The sequence below is a fragment of the Phalacrocorax carbo genome, chromosome 6 (assembly GCF_963921805.1).
Source record: "Phalacrocorax carbo chromosome 6, bPhaCar2.1, whole genome shotgun sequence".
Classification (NCBI taxonomy): Eukaryota; Metazoa; Chordata; class Aves; order Suliformes; family Phalacrocoracidae; genus Phalacrocorax; species Phalacrocorax carbo.
This window is the reverse complement of record NC_087518.1, coordinates 51,650,131-51,664,783: the sequence shown is the minus strand read 5'-3', so window position 1 is coordinate 51,664,783 and position 14,653 is coordinate 51,650,131. Positions and strand designations below refer to the sequence as shown.

Genomic DNA, 14,653 nt, shown 5'->3' with positions numbered 1-14,653 from the left:
ATGGCATGAGCTCCTTAAAATACTGAGAATCTGCTTGGGATTAATTCTGTCAATTAATTGGGATTTCTTTCTGTCAGGAGAAAAACCTCTCAGATACCAGCTTTATTGGTACAGTTTGGCCTGTTTGTGACTATGTGGTAGATCTGTACCTTCTCTACAGTTATGTTCCTCAAAGCTAAGTATATTTTCATCAAAATTCTGCAGCGCCTTGATCTCCCCTTCTCCTTTGCATTTGGGGACTGTTTGTCCATTTCTTCTGGAAAGAGCAACATAAGGTGCTGTTGGCCTTCCCCTTGAATAGGGAGCTGTGATGGACACTGAGGAGCTACGCACACTGGACACTCGGAGTGAAGCATTATGTTGTCCTTGTACCCAGAGTTCTGTTGGTCATGGCACTGCGAAGTTACGTAGTCGATCCAAATAAATTATGATCTTACGAGCGAAACATGTTAGCCCTTCCTGCTACCAGACGGTTGTTCAGGCACTGCTGAAGACAATAGCAATGTAATATCCTTCTGAAGCATTTGCCAGCTGGCACAGGACGCCACATCTTTTCATTCAGTTCATTCACTGTAGAATAAAGAAAATTGGCATGCTCAGAACATTTTAAAAATACATCTGTTCGGAACACGAGTGTTGTTTCTTGCCTAGTTAATTTGCCACCTCATTACGAACGTCCTGATGGGAAAGATGCAATGCACACAACAGACAGTGTAAAAGTTGGTTAGGTTCCATGAAATTCATAAAAACCAGTTAAAAAAAAAATTACTACATCTTTCAAGTTCTGTATCGCTAAGAGAGTTGTTTCAATTAAATGACAGGAAATTGAGAGCTGATAGAAAATTACTTTGCAGTTTACAAAGTAACCAGTAGAACCTGATGCCACATAAAATTATTGAGATAAGTGATAATACTTTGCTATATCCATTCTTAGCTCTCAAACCTTTTCTTTAAGGGTCTTTGGAAAACACCAGATTGTTTATTTTTACAGATGAGAATTTCATCAAAGGACTTTTTTGGGGTTGCACAGGTTACAGCAAGATTACCCATATTGGGTGTGCGTTAGTTTGGCGGTGAGATTGCAGAGGCGAGCTCTGAACCGGCTGTGTCTGCTTTCCCTGGGGCAGAGCCTGTGCGTGAGCCTCATCGCATCGCTCTGTGTCTGGTTTCTTGGTGTGGAAACTGGCTGGCTCTGGGCTGAAACAAAAAGGGATCTGACGTCTGTGCAGAGTGGATGGCCAGGGAATTTTGGGTTCAACTGTAAGCTTGGCTGTGAAGTCATCTGTCAATAAAAAGGGTGTGTTGCTGGGTCAGTCACAGAAATGGAGAGAGAGAACCTGTGTGGCTTACTCTAGTACTGGATGCTTAAAAAGTTAGCATCTCTTCAAATACTACCCTCATTTATGTAATACTGGCTAGAGCAACAATGCAGAAACTTTTCAACTTTGTGCACTGCATAAGTGAATTAATATTTAGATCAGAATGAAACTTTTCCATTCTTATGATATTACACAACGATACACATCCTCAAATGAGGGTGAAGCTTCCCCCACAGGTACATTATGTGAAACAAGCACCAGCCTGTTCCCACATCTCCACACTGACACAAATATAGCCAGGTGGCACACAGGACAGGCATTCAAATTCAGTGCAACAGAAATACTGTATGCAGCCTTGTTTTAAGACAGTTTATAAAAGTAAAAAATGCAGAGCTTATTGGAAGTGTTCTTTACAATCAGATGTTTCCTGTTGCTGAAGATGTGTCCTGTGACTATTCCCTTCCCATAAAGGGAATAAGTTTGAACTTTGAACCTGGGTCTCCTATCAGCTGCAGACAGCACTGGACCGAAACTCTTATACGGTTTGCTTGCCAAAACTTGCAGTCTGTATTTACTGCTGTTAGCTTGCACATCTGTGATTAGGAAGTGTGCCTGTGCTCTGCGTGTGTCATCTTTATATATTTCTCCTCTTAGATATTGAAAATGTTAGAATAAGGCTGCTCAAGCAATACACTTGAAATTGTAACTTCTTATGGTGTCTAAGCATGGGAACACTATTGATGGTTTTTCACAGAGAATGTATGTAGGGGCTGAGATTACTGGTAAGGGTGGTCTTATGTGTTTTCTTTGACCTTCACTGATGCTGTGTGAAGTGGTGCATAAGGGATGTCATAATTAATGCCTTGAGTTTTGAATAAAGAATGTGAGTAACTCAGAGCATCCTTGAAGCTGTGGTACAGAAGATGTTCTTGTAGTGACCAGTGCTCTTAACACAGAGCTATCTCACTGTGGTCAGAAAAAGGTGGAGAAGTAGGAAAATCAGTTGTACTGCGGAAGAAAGAGCTTAATAAAGTGGAATAAACCAAGCAGTAGGGGGGAACACAATGTTAATGCAAAAGTAGGATACTTAACAAACTAGGCATTTATTGTTAGACTGAATAAATTACTTAGCCCTTCCCTAAATCTGTATTCAACAAATAAAACAAAGCATTAGGAAGTGCAGGTTGCCCTGTCATGTAATTTATAAGTGCAGGCAGCTGTTCTTATGTTTTACAAATCTGAGGAAGGGTGTTCGTGCTTTAGGCATCTAAGCGAGATCTCTATGAAATAGAACTGAAATTATTTAGTTCCCTTCAATTCCTTGGATATAAGAATTATCCAGAATGTTGTGTAGTCATGATAAAGAGTGTGTGTGTTTCCAAATATTTTTCCTTCGGGGCAGGGGATGGTCCAAGACAGATCTTACTGCCAAATGAATCTTGACAGTAGCATGTTTTCTGAGAGTGGCATTGCTTTTGCAAGGTTTGTTTTCTGACTAGATGAAACACAGGAATAGTTTTTGCTAGTACTGGCCTTTTTGTCACAAAATTATGAGGAGTTTGTGCATTAAGTGTTCCTTCTCTGGTATATGCCATGTTATAGAATATTGAGATCTCAGAAAATAAAATCTAATGGCTGTTGGGGTGTTTGATCCTATCCATTTCAGTACTCGGCTGAAAAAGGGAGACAGCTGAACGACAGACCCTTTTCTTTATGGATGGTCCCCTAATTCTGCAGTAAAAAAGCAGCACCTAAAATCTTTCTTTTCATTCTGACTCTGAATGAAAATTTTACTGTTTTAATGTTGTTATTGCAGTTGCCATCCCTAGTCCAGGTCATGGAGCTCTGCAGGATATATGGTCTCTGATCAAGCTCTGGAGGTAGAAATTACATTAAATGTTATTAAATATAGGTTGCTGTTCTGTAGGAGTCTATTGGAGTATCTGGAGAGCAGGAGTATGGAATGAGAAACTTCATGGTGATCATTGCATACAAGAAAGCAATGCAGACCTCAGAGCTTGAGTCTCTCTGTAAGGATGTGCCAAATTATAGCCTTATGTTGCGATATATTATTGTATTCCCTGTTTGGCTTGGTCTGTGGAGCATATTACTGTAATGGTGTATGGTATTGAGGCTGTGTTAAGCCTTTATTATTAAACTCTTATAACTCCTGTGAGACTGATGGTTTGTGGTTTTTCAGGACCACTTCCAAAGCAGCACACAATAATTTTTTTACTGATTTTTTTTTTTTTTTCTTTCCTGGGGAAGTTAGTTTATTGCTAAAGTCTGGGGTGGTGTGGCTTTTTTTTTCTTAAAAATAAAAAAAAGAGAAAAAGGATAAGAGAAGTTATTAGTTCAGCTTCTTTTTCAATAGGGTGAGCGAACACGTGCAAATCCTTGCAGGGAGAACCTGTAAAAAGCAAAGAAAGTTAGTGACCTCTCAGAGGGACTTAGTGTAAAAGTCTTAACTGAAATTCTGAAACAGCACTTAGATAAACATACAGGTCATATACAGTTTTTGATTAAATGTGGATTATATTTGCTGTTCTCATTCTTTGTTACCACTGCTTGTTTTCAGTTTGTATATTGCATTTTTATCACTGATGAAATCAAAGCAAGGACAGTATTTGCATTGGAAGTTGGTCCATGTATTTGCTCTTACATGATTTCAGGAACTTGACACAATCGGGTTTTAAGAGCTATTTCCACGCATCTCGAGAGAGACAATATATCTCGACACATAATATATGCAACAAGATGAGTAATTTAATTTGTCTGTGTTGGGGACAGGGGAGTGTGGTGCAGAGTTATCCTGGCCCTGAAAAAGCTTGTGGTTAACAAAACAAACAGGAGAAAGGATTTGCGGGAGACCTAAGATGGGGAACACTGGAGTGGGAAGGGGTGTGTGTGTGTGAAGAGATAAGGGCTCAGCAACACTTGAAGTGCATCCCTTCCTTGCCTTGAAATGTAATCAGTCCTCATCCCTGGGTGGCTTACAGATAAGTGCAGCAACAAATGTAGCCACCTCCGGTTTGCAGGATTTTTTACTTCAGGACAGAACTGTGCGAATCCAGTTCAAGCGAAGGTCAGTGTCCAGTATGGAGCATCGTTAGAACAGAGTTTAAATTTGTTCCCAGAGCAGCATTGAGTCTCTGTGCACAATCTATCTTTGGCCTCCTGGTTCCTGAACCAAGTGGGATCCTTGTGTGTGTTCCATAGCAGTGAGCTGTCCTGGAAGAGGGGTCTCACAGAGCACTCCTCCACACTCCAAAACAGCTGTGATGAAGCACATTCAGGTAGCCCCGGACAGCACTGTTTTCTGCGTGATGATGGAGCAGATTCGTGTGTTAGTCCAAATTTTGATCCTCTAGTTGGATGGTGGGTGGGAGGGGGAAATGACCCAGAGCATAGGTCCCAATGCAACTTTGACCCAAAGTTGACACAGAGAGACCCAAAGCAACTTTGCAGCCTGGCTGGTGAGGTCTCAGGCATTGTTATTCCTGGCAGTGAGTGCTTCTAAATAAGTGAGTGTTTCTGCTATCTGCTTCTTCTGATGGATTGGATCAGGTCCAGAATTGCATTTGGATTTTGCTGTATCTTGTGGGTTTTTTTCTTTTTTTAAACTGCTGTAGCCACTGAAAAAAATGGTTGTAGCTAACATGAAAACAGATGTAAAAGGCTGGCATTGTGGTGTGTGCAGCCTTAAGCTGTACATATTGGCAAGTTATTGAGTGTCAGGTTTCATGATTTAGGCATATAAAGGCTGCTCTTCAGTTAAGAAGGCAGGAAAAAAAACATTTCAGCTGTTTTATGGAAGTAGGTGGCTGAAAGGTTAGGGTCTGCTCCTTCAGACATAAACACTTCTTGGCACCCTAAAGCAAGGGGCTATGTAAGTGGGTATGTTTTACTTCGCGTCTTATTAAGTTTTGAAAGATAGAGCCTTCGAAGATTACTTTTGAAAGACTGAGCAGACTCAGGGGTTTGGGGGGAGGCACTGGGCACAGACTGAGCAGCCACTTTCTCTACAAAAAAAAGTCTAGAAAGCTGGGAGGATTTTGAACTGAGCAATGACTAGAAGAGATTTGAAGCTAGAAAATTTTCTTAGGTTTGTGGAAGCAGGACTTGGTATATTTGCAAATAAATCTGCCTTGCCTCAAAGAAATGCTTATCTCCATCAACTTCTGACAAAAATAACCTGTAGCTCTGAATTTGGCTGAATGTGGATAGCTGTTTGGGTGGAAGAAAGGTGATACATGATTATCTTCTCAGCTGTCTTTAAGTTTATAGCTTCTTCCCTTTTGAAGTGTTAATGCCAGAAATAAACACATTGTTTTAATAAAGATCCATGGCTTGTGAAATTACTTGCAGGGGCAGAGGGGGAATTGACTACAGGTTATTCACAGTGAATTTGATGTTGAAACTGTGAAACTAATAGCCACATAGAGGGCCGGATTGGAAAAGGGAGCTTACATGCTTACTCTGCTTGTAATTTTTTTGTTTATACGAGGAAGATAATGTTCTCAGTTAAGGGAATGAAACAGTATACTATTTTTTGTGGTCTGCAATAATGGTATTAATTTGGTGCTTGCAATGCTTTTCAGCCATTCTTAGACAACTCCTAATATTTCATGCACAGTGTTTGAATGCAAAATATATTGTAGGAAAATGAACAACATTTAAATTTGGCATTAACTACAAAGCAATTCTTTATGTTGATAAAGATCTCAACAGTTTTTTGAAAGTAGAACCCCACAGAGATACTTCAGAATTAATTTATGGCAGATGAATTTAATGCAGTTAAAATGAATTAAACTTCTTGCTATTTAGAATAATATCAAGATGTCTGAATTTTATTCCCAAAAGAGGAAATACAGTTGTTAAGTCCAGATGGGTTTTTATTTTTATTGGAATAAGTTTTGAGACTAGTAATATCTTTCTTTTTTATTTTTTTTAATGTTACTGCCATAATGTTGGATTTGGGACAGCACAGACCTGCTTTTTAAAATTGTTTTAAGTCCAGTTAAATGAAAAGTTTTACTATGTTTATTTTTAAAATTAGCACTCTCTTATTGAATTTGTAAGAACTGGAAAATAAGCCTGAGGATGGTGTACAGTATAGAAAAGCCAAGGGCTTGGTCCTATGTCAAGTTATTGTCAGCGGAAATGTGGTAATTGTCAATGTCTGTGACTGTGGCCTGGCCAAATGTAGGGTGGTGCAGCAGGAGCTTAACCTCTTTTCAGCTGGTCACACCTGAGGCCTAAGTTACAAAAAGAAACTTTAAGGGATTCAACCTATTCATTCAGCTGAAGGTGAAAGGCAGTTCTGCTATTGCTGTGTCAGTTTAAATCTTCTCATTCCATAAAATTATTAATCATCATGGTGGTTTGTTCTTTGCTGTGTTTTCCCCATTGACAGGTTGTCTTTAAGTTCTGGGCCCAATTCTGCTCCACTGGTGGCGGCGTAGAATTCAGTAGACTTTCTTTTTCCATTGGGATTGGCATCAAAGTGGATGGCAAACCAGAAGGCTTACTACCAAAATAGGTAGTTGGTTTGTCTTAAGTAAGAGTAAAGCTGGAAAAAACCCCACCACCATTGAGCATGGGTACCATATTGCAGCTCCACTTGGAACAGGATACCAAATTATTACTGATAAATTTTGCAAACTGGTTCTAGACTGGGAGAGTGGTATGTGAGGAAAATTAATGAGTACTAAAGGGGTCTGGATCATGGGGTGAGCTAAGTGCAAGCAGGCAATGTGGGTTTCTACATGGCCAAATGTCAAGTTGCATGTATAAAAACTAGCAACTGTAAACCACAATTGAAGCAAAGCTTGCCCTATAGTATGAAACAGTGACTAGAAGTATCAGGCATTAATTGGTGAGCAAGAGTTGTCATTGCAATCATGGATAAAAGCACTGTTGTGATTCCCAGGTGGCAAAATAAAAGGGCATCATGTAGAGAGGTTATATTTTCTTGATACTTGGCACGTGTGCTGCATGTAGTACAAAGGTGAAGGGTACTGATAAATTGAAATGCATTCAGCTGGGGAGCCACTAGTGTGAGTAAAGATGTGGAAAACATGGCGAGAACTGCAAGAAGCACAAAATACTTGGCTTAGCAAACAGTGTCAAGGAAGAGCTGATTGTAACAGGGGAGTCACCTACGTGGGGACAAAATGTTGATAATATATTTGATAAGAAAAAGCTTTCCAACCTAGCAGTCAAAAGCATATGATGCAGTTTTGGTAAGGTCAACCAAGCTTATTAGGCATAAAATGAAATTATTTTCAGTAAATTTGTAGCTACTTTGTTGGGTAATGACGTTGTGATTTGTTGTATGTGCCAGCGTTCTGCCTTTGCTAGATGCCTGTTATTTTTGTCTGGCTGGTGAAGAAGTTGTTCTGCTCCCTGGTGGAAGGGAGCATAAGGAGTTATTTAAGCAAAATAACAAGAAAATGTTACAGCAAGAAATGGTGCTAAGAAAAAGGGGAAAATGAACTTGTACTCTTGTGTTACAGATTCAGTGGTTCTTTCCTTTGACTCCGTTGGACATACAATAGGCTCAGGTACAACATTGCCTTCTTCTCTATCTCCCACCTCATGACAAGGCTTCTACTTAATTGGACATGGTAGCCATGTTGGGAGGCAGGTCATTCAGACTTGTGGGAATCAATCGTCTAGCCAAAGTGGGTAAATAGGTCCTTTCGTAAGCGTAGTTGTTCTTAGTGCGACACAAGGATTATCATGTGGGACCCCTTCCATTACCCAGCAAGGCAGATGACCTGGACATGTTACATGTGTTAGTGATGCGGTTTGTGTTTCTTTTCTCATGTGAAAGGCCTTAAGATGATGTTGCCCACCAGCTGAAGAAAAACTGTTTCATGCTACTAGGAGAGTTTCTCAGCTAAACAAACAGTTGAGTTATTTGGGGGAAGCCATCAGGAATGCTTCCAGGAAGGAGAAGGTGAAAGAGTCATAGCTAAACAAATAGGGCTAGAAACCTTTTTTGGGTGGAGATTGACCAGCATTATCGAACCCCAGGGCAAATCCTGCCCAATCTAATTTCCTTTGGAACCTGAGCACGACATTCTGAACCAGAAATCAAAAATTCTTTTGTGTTGGAGGCACTTCATGAAACCTGTAACTATCCACTTGGCTATGTGTAATATGCGAGCTGTAGCCAAGGCACACCATAGTGAGCATGATACTAGATGAAATTTAGTTTTACAATATATGTGTAACAATATCTGAAGTGCAAGGGAAAGGCTAAGAATTACTCTTATGACTTAAAACCCCATAATACTTAAAAGATGGGGGGTATTTACTGTCTTGCAGAAAAGAAAAACAATCCAAGTGAAGGTTTTGTATTTTATCTTGCTTACTAGCCTTTCCTCTTAGGTTGATAGGGGGAACATGCTGCCTTCCAACATAGCACCTGTCTTCTGCCTGCACAGTTTGAAAGAGAGCCTGCTGCCTGACACTAACAGCAAAGCTTGAACACAGATTTCCAATTTACTAACCCCCGAGCTAGTGGTAGTAACTTGCTTTGTTTACAGCACCCCAAATGCTTTGTTCTCTCCCTGCATCTTCTCTAAAACTTCTCTCTAGAAATGGATCTATTGTGGGTGCATGGTCTGATGTGGGAGTATCTCTAGAGTGCTGAGTGCAGAGCGGATAGATAGTTGTATTTATGGGGGAAGAGACCCTCTATAAACTCCCTTCTACTAATTAATATCAGTTGTAACCAAGGTGTGTTGTTGCCTGCTGCCTCCTGTATTGGGTGATGGTTTCTTTAGCCTGCGGAAGTAGGGAGGAAGCTGTAAAGGTTTGAGGTACGAAATCTGTGAGAAAAATTCAGGGAAATATTTTTATTACAGCTGAGTATGTCTGAATCAGCATATCTACACCGGTGTTATGCTGGATTGATGTTGGTACAGCTAAGACCAAAATTTGTCCTGGAGTAAAATTTTTAAATACTACCTATTATGGGTGGTTGTTTTTCCTAATATTATTTTGGTTTCTAAGTGATGTGAAAACAGTTAACGCTGTGGATAGCTTCCAGTGCAGGGTATCTACGGAGTTAGTCATAAATGTTGTGTTACAATACTACCAATAGGGTGCTAAACTTAATTATGAAAAATATTTCAGTTGCTCTGTATCTTTTGGAGTTCTGTTAATATGGAGGATGGGAGACAAGCCAATGTAAGCCAACAGACTGTCTGGGTCTGTCTTAAAAGCACTGGTCTTTGTTCTGCTTATATACTGCAACCCAAGCTTGGATTGGTTAGGAGTAAGACAGTAAAATTTGATCTTTTGTAAACTCTTCCACTGCAACAAGATTGAAATTTTCATTGAAGAAATGTGAAGAGAAAAATTGAGAAGGGAGACTCAGAAATGTCCAAGAGAGTGCTATGTTTATTGCTTTTGTATTTAAGTACTTTGCATTGACTGTGCTACAAACTTTAACTTGCTCTGAACTGATATGTGTAATAAGATGTCAAGATGTGTGATGTCTGTCCAACTGAGGGATAGCTTTCCTTGTTGAACAGGAAGGAGAGAGAGAAAAACTGTGGCTATTGTGCTTCCGCTGTCCATCCCATCTCACCTTGCTGCAGACCCAGGAAAAGACAGAGCCCAGAAAGAACCCCAAGAAACAATGGCAGCTCCAGGCCCAGCCATTCCTAGTAGGTGATGTTTCAGGTTGGGGTAAGAAGGGACTCAAGTTACATACTTTGAAACATAAAAATACATATACCTTTTCCTTTATTAGTCAGAATTAAACAGCTGTGAATAATAGTCTCCCTGTTAAGATTTCATGCTCCTTAAAACTAGTACTCACTGACTTATATTTTCATATTAAACGGCTTCTTAGAATTGCTCTTTTGTAACTGTTAATCATGCTGTGTGAAGAGCAATGTCTTGTTGCTGCTTCTATATATTATTTGAATTGCCTGCTTGTCCTTATCTTGGTTTTCCCCTTAACTCTTTGCCCTGCATGCAAATCTCTGTTTTCAGGGAGGCTGGAAATCAGTCCTTATGCATCTCAGATTAATGATACTCTAGGTTATTCTGGATGAACTTGATGAACTGAGTGTTCAGAAGATCATCTGGCTATGGAGCCTTAAAGTACTGCTTCATAGAAGATTATTAGCCTAGAGGACACAAGAATCAAATAAATATGCTTGGAGTGAGACCAAACTGTCTGAGGTTCACACTGTGGTGCAGCCTTCGTAAGTCCAGGTATTATTGTGATTCTCATCACAGCTGCCCCCTTCTCTTGAAAGACAGTTTGAGCGGCAAAGGTTTGATGTGATGTCTAGGCCAGTGTTTCAGCTGAAACCATTTCTGAAATGAGAGTGCCATGCTCTGAACTTGGGTAACATTAAGCAGGACCCAGGGTGTTTGAGGAGACCTAGATTTCATTTGCTTGCCACAGACAGCTAGTACTTCTTTTTTCCCCCCTTTTCTTCCCTCTCTAGTTGTTTTGTTTTACTTTGTTGCTACCAAATCAAATATTGGACCTTGAAAGTCAGATTTATACCCCTGCTATTTTTGTTCAAGACTTCTTACCTCCTGAGTCTGAGAGCAAGTTAATTTTTTCTTCTCTAAGCCTCATTAGGATAGGAGTGCATTGAATGTGCGGTTGCATTCCCATCTGCTAATGTGCTTGCTGGAAATACTGAGGTTCGAATACCTTATGGCTGTAGGCTTACACTGTCAGACGTGTTTGACTGCAGTGCTGGCCGCCAGTTGTATAGCAGTTGTTCTCACTGCAGGCTTAAAAGACAAGAGTTCTAATATCTCGAGCAACCAAGTGTTATTTGGTCTTACTCAAACTGTTTGACTATTTTAAGTTTGTTGTTGCTTTTTTCTTTTCAAGTTAATACTTAAGTCACCTGAACCTTTGATAAGGTTTATGCAAAGAAAATGGTGCTTTTAAAATTTGGTATAGAGTAGCATGTCTGTGGCGGCTCATGTGCTTGTGAAAGCCCACATATAAGACTATGCTTCCAGATGCTGAGTTCACAATGTTAGTGGAGTAATCATCTGAGAGTTTAAATCCGTGCTTATTTAGGAGTTTGCTCTTAGTAATTCCTTATGTTAAAGTCCTTAACCATCTTGGGAGAAGCTGTGAGAACTATGAAGGAAAGTTTCCTTCAGCTCCTGAAGATGCTCAGATAACCATTTTGTGAAGGATGAGAAGAGCCCTGCGTCTGTTCTCCTAAATAGCCCTCCAGAGTGAATTTGGTGGGTACGTTCCTATGTTTTGGAGGGAGGGTGGTATGGATGGAGGCCAGGTATAGGAATACAGCTGAAACTATCAGGTATCAAATTGGTAGAATACCAACAGCATGAGAGAAAAACATTGGTGACTTGCAGAAGATGCTTGCTGTTCTTTGGCTTTCTCGATGAGAATCTGGTAGTATGAGTGGCCACTTTGACAACTCTGGTCTTTCCCAGATTTCTAGGTTAGTGGTAATTAATATAGGTATTATGTTAATTAATAGGATTTGTGAGGCTGTGGTAGATGTTCAGAAATAAATTTTTATTTATGTTTGGAGCTGATGTGGTTCCAGTGTGTTGGGTTTTTTTGAGTTGGGGTTCCCCCCCCAATTGCATTTCTGACTGTCATAACACTACATGGTAGTGATGGGAAAGGAGAGGTGAACTTATGCTGCATTTTTCTGCATTCCTGTAAAGTAGAAAATAAATGGAAAGCTTGTATTTTTTCTGCTGGTTTTAGTGGCTTTATTCTGCAAAAATGCTTTTCCGTTTTCATTTTTTTATTAATGAAGTTTTAATTCATTTTCTGTTTCTTTGAGCTGTAGACTGTGGGAGCTGCTTGAATCTTTGCCAATGACTGTCATGTATCGGTTGCATAGTCCTTATGTGACTTTGCCAGTATGTTCAGTATCATCACCTGTTGTATTATTAATGCTCTACTCCTCCAGTTGAAAATACAGCTGTGAATGAGTTGAGGTGCAAATGCCAAGATGTGGTGTAAAGAATCCCCTGAAATAAAACTATTTAAATGGGATTTTTCTCTATCATCTCTATCATGTGGCATCTCTCTGCATCAAGTCAGTACATCCTGTAAGTCACTAAAAGCCAAGATAGTTTACTGTTTTGTTAATATTGTTCATGACTTTTATTAGGAAATACGATACAATTTCTAAGGTAAAGAATATGTTGAAAGATTCAGTAGGGCAGCATTAACTCCATTAGCCAACTGGATATGTGGTAGTAAATGAAACAACTGTTTATTTAACAAAAGGTGCAGCCTGGCTTTAGAGAGATGACTCCCTGGGAAAAGAAAAAGGGCATATGCAGTTCATAGGAAATTTTTCATCTTCCTAGTGGAATCTTTCATAAGACTTTCTTTCAGATTAAAGCAGCTAGTTGCCTTTCTACTGTTGAAGGTTGCTGTAGTTTTAGTAGGAAAAAAAATTGTAAGGAGTTATATAGTCTATGTTAAGGTAATCAGGGCTTTAAAAAATATAATATGCTCAAACAACCTCTTTTGTTTTACTATAGCTATTTTGGAGGTAAGATAAGCAGGCAAAAGACCTTCCTGATGGATGACCCATACAGCACTATCAGCAAGAGATTACTTTTTTGTTCTTTCTGTGCCTGGGGGATGAAAAATGTAGTTGCAGTATCTAATGAAGGAGACCCTTCTGGTATATTGCTTTCCTTTCCTTGGGCCAGATGTCTTTGGAAGCCCCATTGAGGAACTGGGCAGGGGACAGATGACCCACCTTGAAGGTATAGAGCTGGAAATAAAGACCTTTTGCTGCTAAACCTGAAACAATAAGTAGCATCCTCATGATTTTAGGTATCACCAGGGCACGCAGGAGTTTGACTGGAGACAGATTTCTCCCTTCGCCACTTTGAACTCACAGGTTTGTATTACAATTGTGCTGATACTGCTTGGTATATCCATGTCCATCAAATATGGCTGTTTTCATCAGGTGCAGTATCTGGAAAATGAATATTGAGCTTGGTGCAGCAGGACTGGTGTCATTAGATCAGTTTGCACAGTCTATAAACATTTTTAATAGATGTGAAATTCCAATTTTTGGTGAAGGAGTAGTATTGTTAAGGAAGTTCTAGTGCTCCCCAGGAAAAAAAAGGAAGCCTAAGTGAGGCTACATTAAAAGTTGTTGAAGAATTACTTTTTTTACACACATGGTAGAAATGTCAAATGGGCGCATAGTTCTACGCTGACTTAGATTGGCGAGGCATGCTTTTAGTACTCAGCTGCGAGGGCTAAGCAGTGACTTTTACAGGTGTCAGTTCTGCTTCTCTGTATTTTTACAGAGCAGGGAGAAGCACCAAGGACTGGGCTTTGTCTTATCAGTATACTCAGGGTTCTCCCTGATGACACTTTGACAACCTGGAGAAAAAGGCTGTTCAACTTGTATGCAAAAGAGTAAATGGGGGTGAGGAGGAAACTGGAACATAGACATGCTTGTAGTCCATGCAGGACAGGGCTGAGAAGCCCAGGTGGCTGTAGCTCTACCCCTTCTGAACCTGGCTTTGCAATCTTCCACCCCCTGTTATTTAAATAGCCTCAGGAAAAAAATGCTTTCAACAGTAAGTTCTATCACTGAAGAGCTTGAAGTGAAAATCCTAAGGAAAGGATTCAGCATTAAGTCCTTGTTTGTCCAGTACTTTCATTGTTGCTCAGTAATCCTGAGTGGTATTTTTTTAACCCTGGAAGAAAACTTTTCTTTTGTCCTTTTCAGTTGATCCATTGCACATGACTTTTTTCATTAATTCTTTCTTGTCTCTTTGAGTTCTAGCAGAACTGCTTTACATCAGCCAAACTTTTATAACTGTCCATATGTGTTTTCTTAGTCCAAGGTGAATGTGAGGTGTTTGACCTTTTTGCATTGCAGCGTAAGTAATTTTACCTGGCCTTTGCCACAGATGTAGAACTTGCATGTGAACAGGGACCAACGCTTAGCTCAGTTGGAGCCTCTGTTCTGCAGACAAAATGGTACTGGGCAGGATGAAGTGTATCAGGGTGGTCTGAGCTTTCTTGATAGGACTTCTGTCTCTTGAGTGTCATACTGAGTTCTCTGACAAACAAACATTTTGAATAAAATAGCTAAAATGGAACCTTCTGCCTTCCCTCCTGTACTTGGAATTACCAGTTAAACACAGAGAACTAGAACTGTATATAGCCCATCTTTTAAAATAGGTTTAAAATAATTTTCCATTTCTGTGGGCAAAATTATTTGTACTGTGCTTCTAAGTAGCTAACTGCTAAAGGAATAGTACTCGAGTCGTCATTGAAATCAGTGATGGGTAGTTTGTAAGGATAAAAC

The 14,653-nt window shown here is 39.8% G+C and overlaps 1 protein-coding gene across 7 annotated transcripts in view; it reads left to right on the top strand.

Moving 5' to 3' along the window:
- Positions 1-14,653, top strand: part of ST3GAL3 (ST3 beta-galactoside alpha-2,3-sialyltransferase 3) — a 190,842-nt gene that overhangs the window by 29,686 nt on the left and 146,503 nt on the right. For 2 of the 7 annotated variants that reach the window (XM_064455274.1, XM_064455271.1), the window contains exons 3-4: positions 7,838-7,885; positions 9,852-10,007. The exons of 2 other annotated variants lie outside the window; for them this stretch is intronic. In XM_064455274.1, coding sequence (XP_064311344.1) covers positions 7,838-7,885; positions 9,852-10,007 — 204 coding nt within the window. The remainder of the gene's footprint in view (positions 1-7,837; positions 7,886-9,851; positions 10,008-14,653) is intronic. 3 more of the 7 variants (XM_064455272.1, XM_064455278.1, XM_064455275.1) reach the window with 2 other exon arrangements.